This window comes from Garra rufa, chromosome 12, assembly GCF_049309525.1.
Source record: "Garra rufa chromosome 12, GarRuf1.0, whole genome shotgun sequence".
Classification (NCBI taxonomy): Eukaryota; Metazoa; Chordata; class Actinopteri; order Cypriniformes; family Cyprinidae; genus Garra; species Garra rufa.
The window spans coordinates 10,099,885-10,117,492 of NC_133372.1; the positions used below are offsets into that span (position 1 = coordinate 10,099,885).

General features: G+C 35.7%; 1 protein-coding gene across 3 annotated transcripts in view; it reads left to right on the forward strand.

Annotated features, from left to right (window-relative positions):
- The window catches only part of kalrnb (kalirin RhoGEF kinase b), a 141,524-nt gene that overhangs the window by 95,343 nt on the left and 28,573 nt on the right, over positions 1–17,608 (forward strand). The window contains exons 1-2 of one of the 3 annotated variants that reach the window (XM_073852686.1): positions 3,192–3,469; positions 7,794–8,040. In XM_073852686.1, coding sequence (XP_073708787.1) covers positions 3,425–3,469; positions 7,794–8,040 — 292 coding nt within the window. In that variant the 5' untranslated portion in view covers positions 3,192–3,424. Of the gene's footprint in view, positions 1–3,191; positions 3,470–7,793; positions 8,041–14,592; positions 14,757–17,608 lie in introns of those variants that run through there. The other 2 variants (XM_073852685.1, XM_073852687.1) reach the window with 2 other exon arrangements.

Here is a 17,608-nt window from a genome sequence, read left to right on the forward strand (position 1 = left end):
TCTAATCAAAAAAAAAAAAAATGCTGGTTGAATAAAAGTAACTTTAAGTCAGAATTTGCCAGGGGTATGAATAATTTCGGGCTTGACTGTATATGTGTATATATTATTTTTCATCATCATTACTTGTTAGTCCTCAGTGTCACATGATCCTTCAGAAATCATTCTAACATGCTGATTTGATGCTTTATTTATTATGAATGTTGCAATGCTGCTTAATATTTTTGTGGAAACTACAGTATAACACATTTTTCAGGATTATGTTCAAGAAGGACAGAATTTTTTAAAAATAGAAATCTTTTTTAACATTATAAATGTTTTTCTTAATGGTATTCTGGAAATCTGAAAAACATTTTCCCTCATTTTGTGTTTTGATGCTAATGGTCTAAAACCTCCCCAAGATTCATTCATTTGTGTAAGTTAATTACTGAGACTTGCTGTATTGTCCAAGTTATCTTTAGCTGCAGGATGATTCATTTTCTTTCACTCTTTCAGCAACTTTCTTGTTGCCTTGTTTTTGTTATATAATTTTCCTCCCTGTTTTACTAAATTTGATTCTAACTTACTGTTATTCCCATCCGGATATGTCAATGTGCCAAAAACTGTAACATTTCTCTTCATCGCTCCCATTTCTCTGTAATTTTATGATTACTTGCGCCTGCTCTTAACCTCAGGCCAGTCTCTCCACTCTTGTTTCATTCAACCATCTAATTACAGACAAAAAAGTTCTGAGTCAAGAGCAGCTCATGTTTCCTAGAAACACTTTTTCTAACACACTCTCCTGCCAGATCAGTTGTTTTGCGGTGTTCATGTGGTTTAAGTCAGGACATAGACTTGTCTGCGTCTCAAATGGCACACCTACCGACCATTCACTGACTGTCTGACACTGTATATTACACACAAAATGGCAAGTGTTGGCGGAAACCGCTTGCTCCAATTTGATTGGCTACTTAGGGTTTATTTGCAAAAGTTATATAGTAACATCAATAGCAATAACTTTTTAAAAGATAATAAAACATTTGTATAAATAAACGCACACCTGTATTTACATCCTGCTTAGACATAAGCAAATATAATGTGAAGTAGGATATGTCAGTCGTCCTGTAAAAGTGAGTCATTAAATGTGAAGCATTTCAGTTTCAGATTTACAGTTTATTAAGCTTTTGTCACCTAACAAAGCAACTCAAGCAATCAAGAGATTAGTCATATAATTGCACACATATTATTTTCATTTTTCTGGCTGTCTTTTCTTCTTCTTTCTGTTAGCGGTCTGTCTCTTTGGTGTTATTGTACTGCTAGGGCCTTCTTATGTCATTGTGGTTTGAGGTTAGTGAGTTTGTGTTTATGTATAGCTGGGTGTGTGTGTGTGTGTGTGTGTGTGTGGGGAGACTCAATGGACATTCAAATATAGAACTATATATAGGCTTCTCATTTTTCCTATTTTTACAGACTAGACATTTCTGGACTTGTTTGTGTCTCTGGGTAGTGTGGTTTGCCATTTTGTCAGCATTTGTCCCAGAAGTTATCTAAATTTGACAAAACCTACATTTTGACATCATATGCAAAGGTTAAAATAATTCAAAAGCAAACCAAATAATGTTTGTTTTTATTCTAAAAATGCAAAATAATAAAATAAAATTAAATAATTTTTGGAGTAGCCTTAAAGGGATAGTTTACTCATCCTCAAGCCATTCTTGGTCTATATTTTATTTTATATTGTTGTGTACTTTTCTTCTTTCAAACGAATACAATCTGAGTTATATAAAAAAAATGGCCTGGCTCTTGCAAGCTTTATCATGGCAGTGAATAGGCGTTGAGATTTTGAAGTCCAATAAAGTGTATTCATCCATCATAAAAAGTGCTCCACACGGCTCTGGGGGGTTCATAAAGGCCTTCTGAAATGAATCAATGCATATTACAAAACGAGGATTTGTAACGAAAAATGTGGTTTATAAAGTTTTAAATATGGATTTTTTTCTTACAGAAGTGCATCAAATCACTTCAGAAGGCCTTTATTAACCCCCCGGAGTCATGTCGAGCACTTTTATGATGGATGGATGCAATTTATTGGGCTTCAAAATCTCACCACCCATTCACTGCCATTATAAACCTTGCAAGAGCCAGGACATTTTTTTCTCCAATTGTATTTAAATTAAATTAAAAGTATAGTTTACCCAAAAATGTACTCACCCTCAAGCCATCTTAGGTGTATATGACTTTATTCTTTCAGACGAATACAGTCTGAGTTATTTTAAAACATGTCCTGGCTCTTCTAAGCTTTATAATGGCAGTGAATGGGTGGTGAGATTTTGAAGCCCAATAAATTGCATCCATCTATCATAAAAGTGCTCAACATGGCTCTGGGGGGTTAATAAAGGCCTTCGAAAGCAAATCGATGCGCTTTTGTAAGAAAAGAATCCATATTTAAAATTTTATAAACCATAATTTTTCTTTACAAATCCTTGTTTTGTACTTAATTCGTAACTAGTGTTTGTTTTAAAGCATTAAATATGGATATTTTTCTTACAACAACGCATCACTTCACTTCAGAAGGTTTTTATTAGCCCCCCAGAGCCGCTTGGGCAGTTTTCGTAATGGATGGATGCATTTTATTTTGTTTCAAAATCTCAACGACCATTCGCTGCCATTATAAAGCTTGGAAGAGCTTTATAACAAACGATTGTGTTCGCCTGAAAGAAGAAAGTCATATATACCTGAAGTAGCTTAAGGGTCAGTAAATCATAAGGTAATTTTAATTTTCGGGTGAACTATCCCTTCAAATTTTGGTTTGGTTTAGTCTTTAGAAAATGTAATTATTTTTATATAAAAACTGTAGGTGTCTGCAGTTGGGTTTGTGTATGTGTGTCTCTTTTAGATTTATTCTGTTTGACTTGGAGTTGACACTTCAGTTATAATGAGTAATGTTCCTTGCGTTTAAAAATATATGAAATCTATGTGCGTGTGAGTGTGTGTGTGTATCTTCCATATGCTCTCTGTCTTTATCTCACATGCACATGTGTGCACACACACACACACACGCATATTTGACCTCACTCTTTCCTCGCCCAGTTTGGGGTGTTGCGTCTTTTCATTTCATTTTTCCTACTCTCTTACTTTTCTTAGTTCTGTTGGAGTCTCCGCTTGTTTACCTCTTCTTTCTCTCAGTCTCTCTTCCTCTCTCTCATATGGGCAGAACCCTCTCGACACTCCTCAGCTGTGCAGATCTATATGACAGCTCAATAAGTTTACTCCGTACTCTCTCTCTGAAGAACATACTGAGAATGAGTTCAGTCACTAACTCTGTGTGAGACTCTGGGAGTGAGCACTTTGGTTAGACCACTTTTTACCTGACTGTCGGCCAATCGGAAGGCGGATCTGGTTGGCAGACTGACTTCTGGTTGGCTAGATTGGTGGTACAGATAGAATCATGCCCAGGTGGAGGAGTTTCAGACTACCCAAGAGAACCAGACCTGTGAGTACACATGCTTCTGATGAGGTTTTTGGATATTAGATTGGACTGGCTTGTACTTCATTGTAAGTGAGATATGTATTCATAGTAGTTTTTAAGGGGAATTGTGTCTGTGTTGTATATTTAAGTATTGTTTGGGATGGAGCATAATTGTATGGTTTATTTATGTTTTTAATAATTCATAAAGCCGTGTGTTTGTACATTGACTACCAGTAAATGCCACTTTAGAACATTTACACAAATAGCTCACCAGATACATTGCTATAATATCAAAAAGTGTTTTAATATAGCTTTTTTAAAAGACTACAGTGGTTATTTAATCTGCCCAACAACATATATAACATTGCCCTCTGATTTAACCAGTGCTCTGTGTTTTCCCCATAATCTTTCTCAAATTATTTCAAATGTCTCTACTGACATTTGCACTTTAAATGTAGGAGTGTACTTATGCATCTGTCTGGGGTTTGTGTGTGTGTGTCTGTTTGTGTGTTTTCTGTCCCCATAAGCATGAGCTCACATTTGGACTGTGTTTTTTGGGTTGCTCAGAAGGGAGTGGCTCATATTCTACTCCATGTGTTTGTGTGTGTTTGGCTGGTCAGATGTTTAAAGGTTGTAACATCCATTATCTTAGTTATTAGTATAAGAAATAACAACTAGACCCCTGTTTTCAAAGCTGAAATGTAAAATGAAATATATTAAATATGACTGAATTATTACAATTTAAAATATATAATATAGATAAACCAGTAGTCATGTGTTAAATGAACATGTGAATACATAAGTTTTTGAACAGTAAGATTTTTATTTTTGCTCACCAAGCCTGAATTTATTTGAGCCAAAGTACAGCAAAAACAGCAAAATTTTGAAATATGTTTACTATTTTAAATAATGTTTTCTATTTTCATTTATTTATATATTATATATAAAATTTTATTTATTCCTGTGGTCAAAACTGCATTTTCAGAGAAAATAAATAATTGAAATTAACACTTTTATTTATCAAGGATGCTTTAAATTGATCAAAGGCGATAATAAAGACATTTATAATCTTTAAAAAAAAAAATCAGATAAATAAAAATCAGATAAATTCTATTCATCAAAGAAACCTTAAAAAATTCTCCTCAGCTGTTTTTAACATAATAATAATAATTAAAAATGTTTTTGAGTGTCAAATTAAAATATTAGAATGATTTCTGAAGGATCATGTGACTTGATGCTAAAAATTCAGCTTTGAAATCACAGAATAAATTACATTCTAAAATATATATTTAAATGGAAAACAATTTTAAATAGTAAAATATTTAAAATTGTACTGTTTTTGCTGTACTTTGGATCAAATAAATCCAGGCTTTGTGAGCAAAAAGGCTTTAAAAAAATTCTAAATCTTACTGTTCAAAAACTTTTAGTAGTGTAAATGAAAATATTTTAAATATTTGAATGGATATTAACTACTGATTTCCACATTATATACAGCATTCATGCTTGTAAATTACTTTATGATAATCAAACATATTAAATTGTTTCCTATTAGTATATTTATTAGTGACGCATTCAAAATACAGCATATCTGTGTGTGTTCTACTATATGTTATTAATTTAACTTGAACTGCACATTTATATTTATTAGCTACCACAGTGCTTCTTGACTCCAGTCTGCATGACGTCTGTTGTGAATAAAGGAAAAGCGTCAGCTAAATGTTCTCATATGGCACATATGTAATCCTGTCTCGTTCTCTGTGGGGGATTATGCTTTCCTCATGGCTGGGAGTTCTGTCAGTATGGAATAGTCTGTTCCATATGGCGGGAATTCCTGTCCAGCTGTAAAGAATCAGAGAAGGAAAACACCCTGTGTTCCCTTGAGGAGGGCGTATCTCTCTTCTCCACCCTATCACACACTCCTTCTCCTCTGCCTTGCACTCCAGGGACACCAGAGTTGTAAATCGAGAATTAGAGACTTTTGTATTTCCATTGTAGCTTTGAGAACAGAATTAATTACACATATAATTAGCAACAAACACACTCACACAAACCCTTACAGATGCAAAGACAGTTAACACAAAAAAGTGAAAACTTGCAAGAAGCATTTGCATAAACACACACATTTAGACAGTAAAGGAAACACATACAGTAGATATTTGTTTTTATATCATGATAGGCACCGCCCTTATGATTCAGTGGTTTTTAGTGTTGTCAAAAATATTGATATTTCGATAAATATCGATACTGAAATATCTGAACGGTACCAATACTAATTTCCCAAAGTATCGATACTAGCCGAGCTGTCACTTTCACTTCTCTCCAAAGGCGCGACAAACACCACACGTGAGCGCAGTGCCTGTCTCGTCTCATTCGCTCTGGTTAAATAGCATAAGTGAAGCGTATAGAAAGGCGAGTGCGGCAAAATTATTTATTATTATTTATTATATTATAATTTATAATTATTTATTTTAGTGATTTTTGATTTGGGGCTGATATTCCACATTACTGGATGATTAAAGTGTTTATATACTAAAGTATTGACTTGGTACTCCAAGTATGTCCAGAAAGTACTATGGTACTACCATGGTAGATGTCCAAAAAGCCATTACGTGTTGTTTTGGTCCTTTTTTAAGGTTCTACTGTATATATGAGCACAGCTCCAGTGTTTAATATGGGAAGAAGGTGAGTTTTGTTTTTTCCTCCAGTTGAATGTGTGTTGTGACCCTTAGAACATGAGAAGTTCAGACATAATTACATTCAGGGAGCGGCGCTGTCTAGGGTGGGACTCTGGGTCAGAACAGAACCACTGCCGACACCCGACGGCAGAGAGTGAAGGTTTGATGTATTCAGGAAGAGGTCTGAGATGGAGAGTCTTTTCCTCTCTTACTCATCCAGTTTCTCATAGTCTTTAACTCAGTTTCTATTTCAGTGGGTGTGTTTGATGAAGATTAGCACATGTGTGTGTGTGTGTGGGGTGTTGAATTGATTTTCTGTCACTGTAGGGTGGGTTTGACTCAGGTGGTGATGTGTGTATTTGTTCAGTGAGCTGTTTTTTCTTTGCAGCCTGACTATCTTTTATTTTTGTCAGCCTGCCCTGTTTTTCTTCCTTCTGGGATGCTTTTGTACATTTCTAGAAAAAACTTGTGAACTTTGTCTGCATTAAATTTTTAGCACAAATGTGTTCAGATCTTCCTCTAAATCATATAACTTCCATTATGCATTCAAAAAGCATTTAACTTGCACTGTGAGGAATATTTTTACTGAATGTTTTTGTGGTGTGGACTTTATATCCACCAGGATTTGACTGGATCATGAAATTATGCTTGAGCTCTAAAAGTCTTTAGAGTCTTTTGTAACATTATAAATGTCTTTACTGACACTTTTGATAAATGTCCGTGCTGAATAAAAGGATATATATTTTTCTTACTTAGCTCAAACATTTGACTGGTAGTGTATTGAGGTTTCCAAAAAAATATTAAGCCATAAAAACTGTTTTTAACTTTGATAATAATCAGCATATTAAAATGATTTCTGAAGGATCTTGTGACAGTGAAGACTGGAGTAATGATGCTGAAAATTAAGTTTTGCATCTCAGTAATAATAAATTACATTAAAAACATATTAAAATAGGAAACAGTCCTTTTAAATAGTAATAATATTTCACAATATTATTCTTTTTACTATATAAATGCAGCATTGATGAGCATATGAGGCATCTTGCACCAACAAAAAATCATAATTAAATTCAAACTTTCGACTAGTAGTCCAATATATATCCATAATATATTCACTACCGTTTGGGGTCAATAAGATATATCTTTTTTTTAAATGTTACTTATGTATTTTAAACAAATGCTGTTTTTTATTTGTATTCTAAAAAACAAGCTCAAAACGGTTTTCAACACAGTCAAACCAAAAATTATTCAGACCCCAGATAATATTTTTTTTTACTAGTGGTGCAGGACACTATAGTTAATTTGTGTAACTGAGGATAGCAAAATAAAGTTAACTGTGACATATTATACCCAAAAATTCTTCATACAGTGGACTACCAGTAAAATTAATAAAAAAAATTTGGGACCAAAAGTTTGATTATCTGACATTATCAAGATGAATTTGTTCTGACACAGTTTAACTCTTGCGTTCTTGTCATATTTTATTACCATTTTCTAAACTATAGTGAATAAACTGTAATAATGTGAGAAATTTTGGCGTCTGAATCAATTTTGGTTTGACTGTAGATACAAACTCATATCTAACACACCTTTTCTTTCTAGATAACAGTAGATGCTTCTTTAGAAACCTTAAAATTAAATCTAAAACTTTCTATCTCTCTCTCTCTCTGCAGTTGTCGGGTGGCTGTGAGCAGACTGTGGTTCTCCAGGACTTTGTTGCGGGATCGGTGGGTGAGTTGAGCGTTCAGTCGGGTCAGACTGTCGAGCTGTTGGAGAGGTCTGGAGAGCGGCCCGGCTGGTGTCTGGTGCGGACCACCGAACACTCGCCCCCTCAGGAGGGTCTGGTTCCCAGCAGTACCCTGTCCGTGTCTCACTCCCGCAGTAGTGTCGACATGGACTGCTTTTTCCCACCTGGGAAAGGTGAGTCACACCCACACAAATGTTCACCCACAAACACAGATCATGTGTCGCTTTCCCAATAGCTACATTGAACCTTGTGCTTAGAAACAATCAAAGCTGCCACTACCAGTTCAATAGCCACTTGGGAATGTAATGTGGAACAGTAATGCAGACAGTTTATTAACAAGTTCATGTTTTGATACATTTGTTGAGCAAGTCTTTGTAATTTGTAAGAAGATACTTTTGATGTATTTGCATTCATCTCTGTGTAGGCATGTATTCAAGTCTTGAATATTAAAGGAACACTCCACTTTTTTTTGGAAATAAGCTCATTCTCCAACTCCCCCCCGAGTTAATAAGTTGAGTTTTACCGTTTTGAAATCCAGCGCGAATGAAGTGGCGCACATTGAGCGTTTCAAGCGATTGCCGCACCATTCGCGCGAAACGCGCAAGTTCAAAAATCTGAACTTTGGCGAAAATCCGCGCCGCGTTAACCAATCAGGAGCTTGCTCTAGTAGTGACGGAGGCAGAAATCCAAAACAACAATGGAGGACAAAATCACCGTTGCTGTCTGTGGTTACTCGGAGCTGTACGATACATCTTTGGACTTTTGTAGAAACAGGAATAAAAAGGATCTTGCTAGGAAGAAAGTGAGTGAAGAGGTCGGACAATCTGGTTAGTTTTAAAAAAACGCTCTTTACTCAATTTGACCTACATATACATACATATTGAGACTACAAGCAAGCTAAAGCTGGCAAATTGAGCTCATTCACCTATTTTACAACTACTTTCCCGCTGACGAGTGGCAGAAGCCCCTCCCATGACGCGAATTCGCGTCTGTTGTGAAGAAAATGTCACGCGTGAATGACGCGAATTTTACCGCGAGAATGGCGTGAGTAAACTCAAATGTTCAAGCGTTCAACTACGTGCGAATAGCGCGTTTTTTCCGCACAAGTCGCGTCCGGTGTGAACGCATCTTTAGATATAACCACTTTGTTACGTCAAAATAAGACTTGAAATGGTCTGAAAAAAATCCTGTGGGAGTTTATAGTGTCAGCTTGGTGACATTTAAAGTAAATCTATGTGTCTGTGACCAATATTTATCGAGCTTTAATGACTAATGACCTGAAAATTTTAAAAATAGTTCAAAGTTAACTATTGAAAAGAATAGCTGTAAAATAAGTTCACAAATAAAATATATTGTTTAAATTGTTACTGCCTGCAGTTATTTTGGAATAAATGTAAATTGCCTAAAAACACTAACCAGATTAGATTCATATTTCATTTATTCATTAAAACTCTATCACAATTAAAAATGATCATAATAGTCTGAAATAATTTTTTTTTTATAATAAGTTAAAAAATAATAAGAATTTATTAAAATATATATATATTTTTTTTTTAATTAATTTATCTATATTGACACTCCCAGTTTCTTTTTAATAATATATTGTAATTAATCGATACATTTGAAGTTAAAAGTTTACTGCAAAATGTTAATTATTTTACCAAAATAAGAGGTATCATACAAAATGCACGTTATTTTTTTATTTAGTACTGACCTGACTAAGATATTTCCCATAAAAGATGTTTACATACAGTCCACAAGAGAAAATGACATTTAAATTAAGAGCATTAAGAGCATTAAGAGGCGGGGGGGGGGGGGGTGAAAACTTTTTGAATTTGAAGATCAGGGTAAATTTAACTTATTGTGTCTTTTGGGATACATTTACATATCTTCTGTAGCTTCTGAAAGGCAGTAAATGAAACACATCCTCACTGCATTCAAAAATGTACACCCCTGGCTCTTAATGCATTGTTTTGTTTTCTGGAGCATCAGTAAGCATTTAAAACCTTTTAAACCTAAGTTTTAACCTAATAGTTGCATGTGAGTCCCTCAGTTGTCCTCAGTCTAAAAAGATGGATCTCTAAATCAGTCATTGTTGGAAAGAGTTGAAATACACAAATGCTGGAAAACCATATTTGTGGATTTTTCTGAAGAATAACGGGTAGTTTAACTATTCAGGACAAACAACGGGCTCACTATCACTAAACAAAAAAAAACACTGTGGATCATTCAGGTAACAACACAGTAGAATCAAACATGTGTAAACTGGATTTTTTATTTTGTGGACTATGTAAACTACTTTTATGTGAAATATCTTATTTAGGTAAGTACTAAATAAAAAACAACATGCATTTTGCATGATCCCTCTTATTTTGGTAAAATAATTAACATTTTGCAGATTCTGCAAGGTGTATGTAAACTTTTGACTTCAACTGTATATAATTATAGAATGTTGTTAATATTGTATCATATGTTGGCCTTTGAAATATTCAAAAAGTCAAAAAGATTGAGAACTTTATTTATAGTATTTTTTACAACCCCAGTTACTATCTACTGATATTAGAAGCTAAAGAGCAGCTGTCACATTCTGTTCAATAGCTCCTTTTTTGTTTTTTGGGGAAGAAAGTCATACAGGTTTCAAATGAAGTATAATTAAGTATATGATGACAGAAATGTTCTTGTTTGAATGATCTCTTTAAGATGTACATGTGTCCACAGCTTTTTGAACAGCATGTGTTCTGGATTCTTCCAGGGGAGCCAGTTCAGCTCTCGGTGGGTTATAAGGTTTGATCATTAATTAGCAGCGTGCTAGTGATGCTACGAAAGACTTGCGTCCTGCTTTGATCCAGCTCGGGGGACTGGTGTATGTATTTTGAGGGGCTTCAATGTTATAGACAACAGAGCCACGCCGAGTCCATGAGGAAACATTTTAGTTTTCAGTTCACTTTTATTGTGGGATTAACTTTTAGAGGTCAAAGTGAGGACCACAAGGGTGTGGCTTTGGTTTTTGGGTCAGGGCGGTGTTAATGTGTGCCTTTAAGGCCCCATACTGTCTAAAGCGGAACACTCTGTATTGTAGTCCCTTTACTTCCTGTTGTCTCCCTGCACTGCACTTCCTGTGTTTAGAAGAGCACATATCTAAACATCCCTACCTCATCAGGTTCAGGCCTGGATCTAAGAATAGACAGAGGAAATGGGGAGCTGGCCTTTTCTAGGTAGGTTTCAAGAAAAATAAATAAATGGAAGAAGTGACAGGTCAAGATGACTGCTAAACTATGTCGCGCTGTACTGTCGCATCCATAGAGCTTAAGATGTATTTAACCTGAAATATTTTTAAGGATCTCACTTGAAGAGTCTGCCATCTGTTCCCCCTCTTTTTCTGTATTTAATTATAATGTGAATTTTTTTATGCCTGTTCGTGGTTTTGCTCTTATATTTTGTGTGTGTGTGTGTGTGTGTGTGTGTGTGTGTGTGTGTGTGTGTGTGTGTGTGTGTGTGTGTGTGTGTGTGTGTGCTGCTCTCTATCTGATGCAACAGAGTAATGATAAACAGAAACTGATGCATAGTAGCATGGAAAATCTTTAGTCAAGCATGACGGATTCTGTCCAATGAGAGTGTTCACTGCATGCTACACTAGACCTCATTCTGTTGACTGGGCTTTTTTTAGTACTGTTATTGGAAATTCAGTCTTGTTAAACAGTAGAGATAGTGTAGAAAATAATAGAAATAGTATTCCAAGTAGGGCCAGCCCAAAACAAAATGATGCACACTATGGCCCATCCTCCAGGAGATTTGCCCCTTTTTACAATATGTAATACTCAAGTCTTAGGTGTCCCCAGAATGTATATGTAAAGTTTCAGTTCAAAATACCCCTCAGATCATTTATTATATGATTTTAAAAAAATGCCTATTTTAAGTGGAAGCTGAAACATGCTCTTTTTTATGCATGTCTCTTTAAATGCAAATGAGCTGCTGCTCCCCACCCACTTTTCCAGAATAGGGCTGTGCCTTTATAGCTCGTACATCAAATACTCTGCTAAAAAAAACATCTGTTTCTGATTATCATGTATATCACGCTGAAATCATGCGTTTTAAAGCCATAGCAGTTTAAAGTTCTGATATAGGGTTTTCTGAGGGCAAACACATCTGAAGCGAACGCACAGAAAATGGCATGTGAGTACTAAACCAAATCTAAATCTCTAAATCTCTTTCATTTCTTATTGCGCTTAAACTGTCAAATACACACAAATTTATGTTAAAAACACACAGGAGTTACAAAACAGTCGGTTATGTCTGTGAAGGTAAACAGCTGGGAAAGAAATCACATGTTTATATTAGATCTGTGTGGCAGCAGTGCAATATACAGTAAATAAATCAATAAATCCACTGCTCTCTTGTCTCCTCTGAGGCTGGGACTCTAAATAGTGTTCTGTTTTTGTCTACGCAGCCAAAGATAGAACAGTTAGCATGCTTTGCTCAAACTTCTGCCATGGCCTTAGAGCTGGTACACCGTTAATGCTTGCAAAAACAAAATGACGGCGCCGTGGTGGAAACATGCAGATTAAGAGGCGGTAATATTATAATCAGATCCCGTTCCTACATCACGGGGGAGAGTAGCACGTTTTTCACATGCTTGCAGAAAAAGGCTGACCAAAACAAAGTTGCTGGATTGTGCTATTCTCCTCATTGAAGCAGTAACTAAACACAACGTTGTGCCACAATGTTTCATATTTACACACATAGGTGACCCTAGCAAACTTTGAAGCGGCCCGCAAGATAATTTAATAATTTAAAATAAGACAAAATAAGCATTAAAATATGCTAAAAAAAAAAAAAAAAAACGAAAAATCTGAATATTTATTTTGTCTTGGAAAACCTCAAATTCGGCATTGTCATTTTTGTGCAATTTCTAGACCTGGAAGTTGCAATTAAAACAATCTCAAAAATCCATTTGTATCTATTTTTATAAACATTTATTTTGGATGCAATTAATTGCGATTAATTGTTGCCCAGCACTAAAGTTACATAATGTACATGATATATGTGTGTGTACTGTGTATATTTATTATGTATATGTAAATGCACACACATGCATGTATATATTTAAGAAAAATGTTATGTTTATATATTAAATTTATTTATATATAATATAAATTATATGAATATAAATATATACATGTAAATATTTTCAAATACATAGCATTTATAACATTTATTTATACATTTTCTAGTTATGCCGATATTAAATATACCAAAATATTTTATAAATGATATTTAGAAAACGTAAAAAAATATCCTTACAACTCATATCCTTAATCTTCTTTCAATAAATAATTAATGACTGGAAAAGTCATGTAAATTTATTGGTTAAAGAGTTAGAGCTATAATAAACATTCAGTTCATTCTAAAACTTCTGGAATACCTAAAATGGTATCGGGACAATGGGAGGCCTTGAAGTTAGAAAAGAAAAAACAATAATCTAGAAACATTGGTTATGCATATTAATATGGCATGTTGCAGCATTGATTGGCAACCATACACAAATAAATACATTTTTCCTCATGTCCCTTGTTTGGGGCATGTTCCACTCTGTATTTTCACCCGTGTTGTTGGGATACTTTAACACTGTTGCCGCGGGTTGATTTTCATGTCCACAGTCAAAACATGTATTTTACCCCTTTTTTGACTTTGTATATCTTTTTTCCACGTGACTTTTACTGGGTGACCCCCCCCCTTGGCCTACTTTTGAGCTAGTTTGGGGTTTTGTTTTGAATACCTGGCAACCCTGATTTTCACATCCAGGTGACGTTGTTTCTCTCACATGTAAATAACTCAAAGCAGTCGTGCCTATTGGATAGAGGCAGAATATATACTATTTACAGCATAAACATTATAGGAAATATGTAGGAAGAATAAGTAGGAAATGTCAGGTTGACCCTTGACCCTAAAGTTTCTTATCGTAAATGTCTTTACTCACAAGAATTAGCTTTGTAGTGATGTATGCATATTAGATGTGTGTTATTTGATCCTGAAGGTATTTAAGTGTATAATATGACCATTTAGTCGTAAGTGTGTTTATATGAGTGTGTGTGTGTGTACCTGGTATTCCCTAAATAAATACCAGAAATACCAGTAGATTTTGACCTTGTGGTGACATTTTTTGGTCCTCATGAGGAAACAAGCTTATAAATCATACAGAATGATCTTTTATGAAAATCTAAAAATGCAAAAAGTTTTGTGTGAAGAGTAGGGGATAAGAAAATACAGTTTGTACAGTGTAAAAACCATTACATCTATAGAATGTCTGTGTGTGTTTGTTTGTTTGAAAACTCTGAAGTGGGGATGAAGATCTTGTTATATAGACACACCCTCTCAAAATTGGGCCACTGCAGCATTCAGACGTAGCTGACTTCAGGATTCACACACACACACACACACACACACACACACACACACACACGCAATACACTCACAATAGCACTTTGTCTTTTCATGTAACAACTTCAAAACATTGACTCCTGTTTCTCCAGTCTTGTGTGAAGAGAGATTTAGATTTTTGCATATTGGTTTAGCAGACCTGAATTCAGTGGAACCTTCCTGTATCCCTCTGAATGTGTGTCTCTCTGTGGCCCCTGTCCCCGCCCCCCGTCCCCTCCCCTTTATTGTGAAGAGTCGCGCTGAACTTCCAGCTGAGCTTCAGTATTGAAGCGGACAGAGCCCAAGCGTCCTCCACCTCCCACTGCGTCCTTCTCCCTTCTCCTCCTCTGTCTCTCACCTGACTCACATATGAGACAGTGAGCGAGCAGCATGCGGAGCGGGAGGTCGTGTTGCTCTTGTGGAGTTTGTCTCAGTTGGATTTTGGGAAAGATTCGCTGTTGTGATGGCGCAGGTGCGTAACCCAACACGCTGGAATGTATGCAGATGCATTCAGTTGAATTTTCTTTTCACAGTTTGTGGAGGCATGTGGGTCTGTTTGTGTTGCCCTGTGAGAGCTGGGTGTTTTATGATTATGATTGAGTTTTGTGTGTTGGTGAAATTTTATGTGCATCTTTTCATCTGAACTCTGGTATTTAGTGTAACGGTTCAGAGATCTCAGATGAGCTCAAGGGTGTTTCGTGTGACTCAGCTGACGGTTATTTACAGACAACAGGGTTTTGTGTTAAATGCAAAGCATTGATGGTTTTCGCAGTGTTGTCATGAGGTCGATAAGCTTTTGAAATGCAAAAAGTGAGAATGTGCAGTTGATACATACTTTCATCCAAAGCAATTAGCGGTGCATGTAGGGTATATATTTTAACAGTCCATGTGTTGCCTAAGAATTGAACCTTTGTCCTTGGTGTTGCTAGCACCGCGTTCACCTCAGGAAGATTTTTTTACCCATCTGACCCTTGAAAATCTTTCTGAAAATGTTATGCTTTTAAAAGCATAAATAATGAAAAATCTTAATGAAAATTATCAAAAATAATCTTGTCTGTGAGTATGTATTGTGTGTGTGTGTGTGTGTGTGTGTGTGTGTGTGTGTGTGTGTGTGTGTGTGATATATTGCCCCCTCAAGCTTCTCTGTTTTCCTGTAACCTAATTTCTCCATCAACAAACTAATGTGTCTGCTGTTCCCTCTGCTTTGAAGCTCAAATCAAGTTTCTTGCTCTGTTTGATCATTTCTTACACTTTTTTTGAAGAATAATAACATGCTCTTTGAAGATTCAGCACATTTTGGCCCTTGGTGATTCAGTGTGTGAATTAGGATAAGGAGTCTTCAGTCTATTTGAGGATAAGCACCTCTTAGTTGGCAGATTGATGACCCCTCTACACTTATTATATAACATTTTATGCTTATATATTACATAAAAATTAGGGTAACTCATTGCAATATGATTCCATTTGCTATAGTTTTTATAGTTTTTATTAAAAATGTTGAAGTTTTATGATGAAACAGAGTTCTAATATCACTAGAATATCGCACTCCTCTCTGCCAATCAGATTTGAGAAAAAGAACAAGCTTTTTTATTTACATTAAAGTTTAATTTATTTCAAGTGGCATGGCCATAAAAAGGTAAAACAGCGTTGTAGGATGATTTTGAAGTTGAAGACGAAAACGAGACATACCATAACTGTATTGACCCGGATTACACAAACTACGCATTTGCATCGCAGAGACGAGACAAGACGAGCATTTGAGGTTAAAAAGTATAAAAAAATTGTCAATTTGTTGTTGAAAATAACCAATCGTTTCGCTAGATAAGACCCTTCTTCCTCGGCTGGGATCATTTAGAGCCCTTTGAAGCTGTGTTTAAACTGCATTTTGGAAGTTCAAACTTACATATCCATTATATGGAGAGAAATCCTGAACTTTTTTCCTCAAAAAAACAATTTCTTTACGACTGAAGAAAGAAAGACATGATGACAAGGGGGTGAGTACATTATCTGTACATTTTGTTCTGGAAGTAATCTAATCCTTTAATATCTTAATGATTTTCGCAATTGATAATTTTGACCCATACAATGTCTTGTTGGCTGTTGCTACAATTATACCCGTGCCACTTAAGACTGGTTTTGTGGCCCAGGGTCACATAATAATGTGTCTGGACTTGGTGGAATATATCTACTACACTGCTGCTGCGGCAGAGCAAGTACTGAGACTTGCTACTGCCAATACATCCACAGACATGCTGCTGTGAGCATGTAGAAATACTGCTGCTGCACATATAACATATGTGAAATAACCCCCATGTACAACGTAAATTAAATCACACTGTAGTAGATCTATACAGGTGGAGCTGGGGAGGTGGAGGATTTCTGAAATGCGCTGCAACTGCTACAGCAAGCACTAGCCGAGTATTTAAATGTGGAGAAGCAATCTTATTGGCTCCTGATGTGAAAAGAAACCAATCAGCTGTGCCATATAAGTAATGATGTGATTATATCAGTCTGTGCCATTAAGAGTTACTTGACAGAACTTGTGAAACATGATTTTTTACGGTTTTAGTTTTAGCTAACTATAATATCCGTGCAATGGACAGTTAGATTTTTATTAATTACCATAAACGAAAATTAATAAATACTGTAATGTATTGCTCATTGTTAGTTAATGCATTAACTTCATGTTAAAGTGTAACCAAATAATCATTATTCATGTACAAACCGCAAAATATGTACCAGTAGGTACATATCACTACAGTTTCCAACTGAAATTAACACTTAAAGGAACAATATGTAGGATTGTGGCCAAAACTGGTACTGCAATCACTTTCAAAATACTGTAGAACGGTGTATCCCCTCCCCCTCCCCCCTGACTCGAGGTTGCCAGCTAAGCTGCAGGATTCCGCAGGACTGTAGGCTGCTACAAGGAGCTTCCAATGGCAAGTGACGAGTCCTACACAATAAGTTTTTTTTCTTCTGTTACTTATGTTTATGCTTCACGAGAGATGTTTTGTGAAGTAATTAGGCGATTAGCCAAATATTTCGTAAAGATGCACTGTAATACCACATTTCAGTCGGAACATAGATTGTTTTCATACCCTGCTAGTGGTGCGATATAAAGCTTTTTATGAACGCATTTAGGACGGGCGACCGTGGAATATCCAATGTGTACGGCAGCACGGGGCTTTTAGCCTATACCAACAAACATGGTAGAATATAGCATCCAAAAGTCGAGGGTCAATTCCTTTTTTCATTCATTTTTACCGAGGTAACGTTAGGCTACTCAGTACGTCTCAATTACGTTTCACATTGCCATAATCG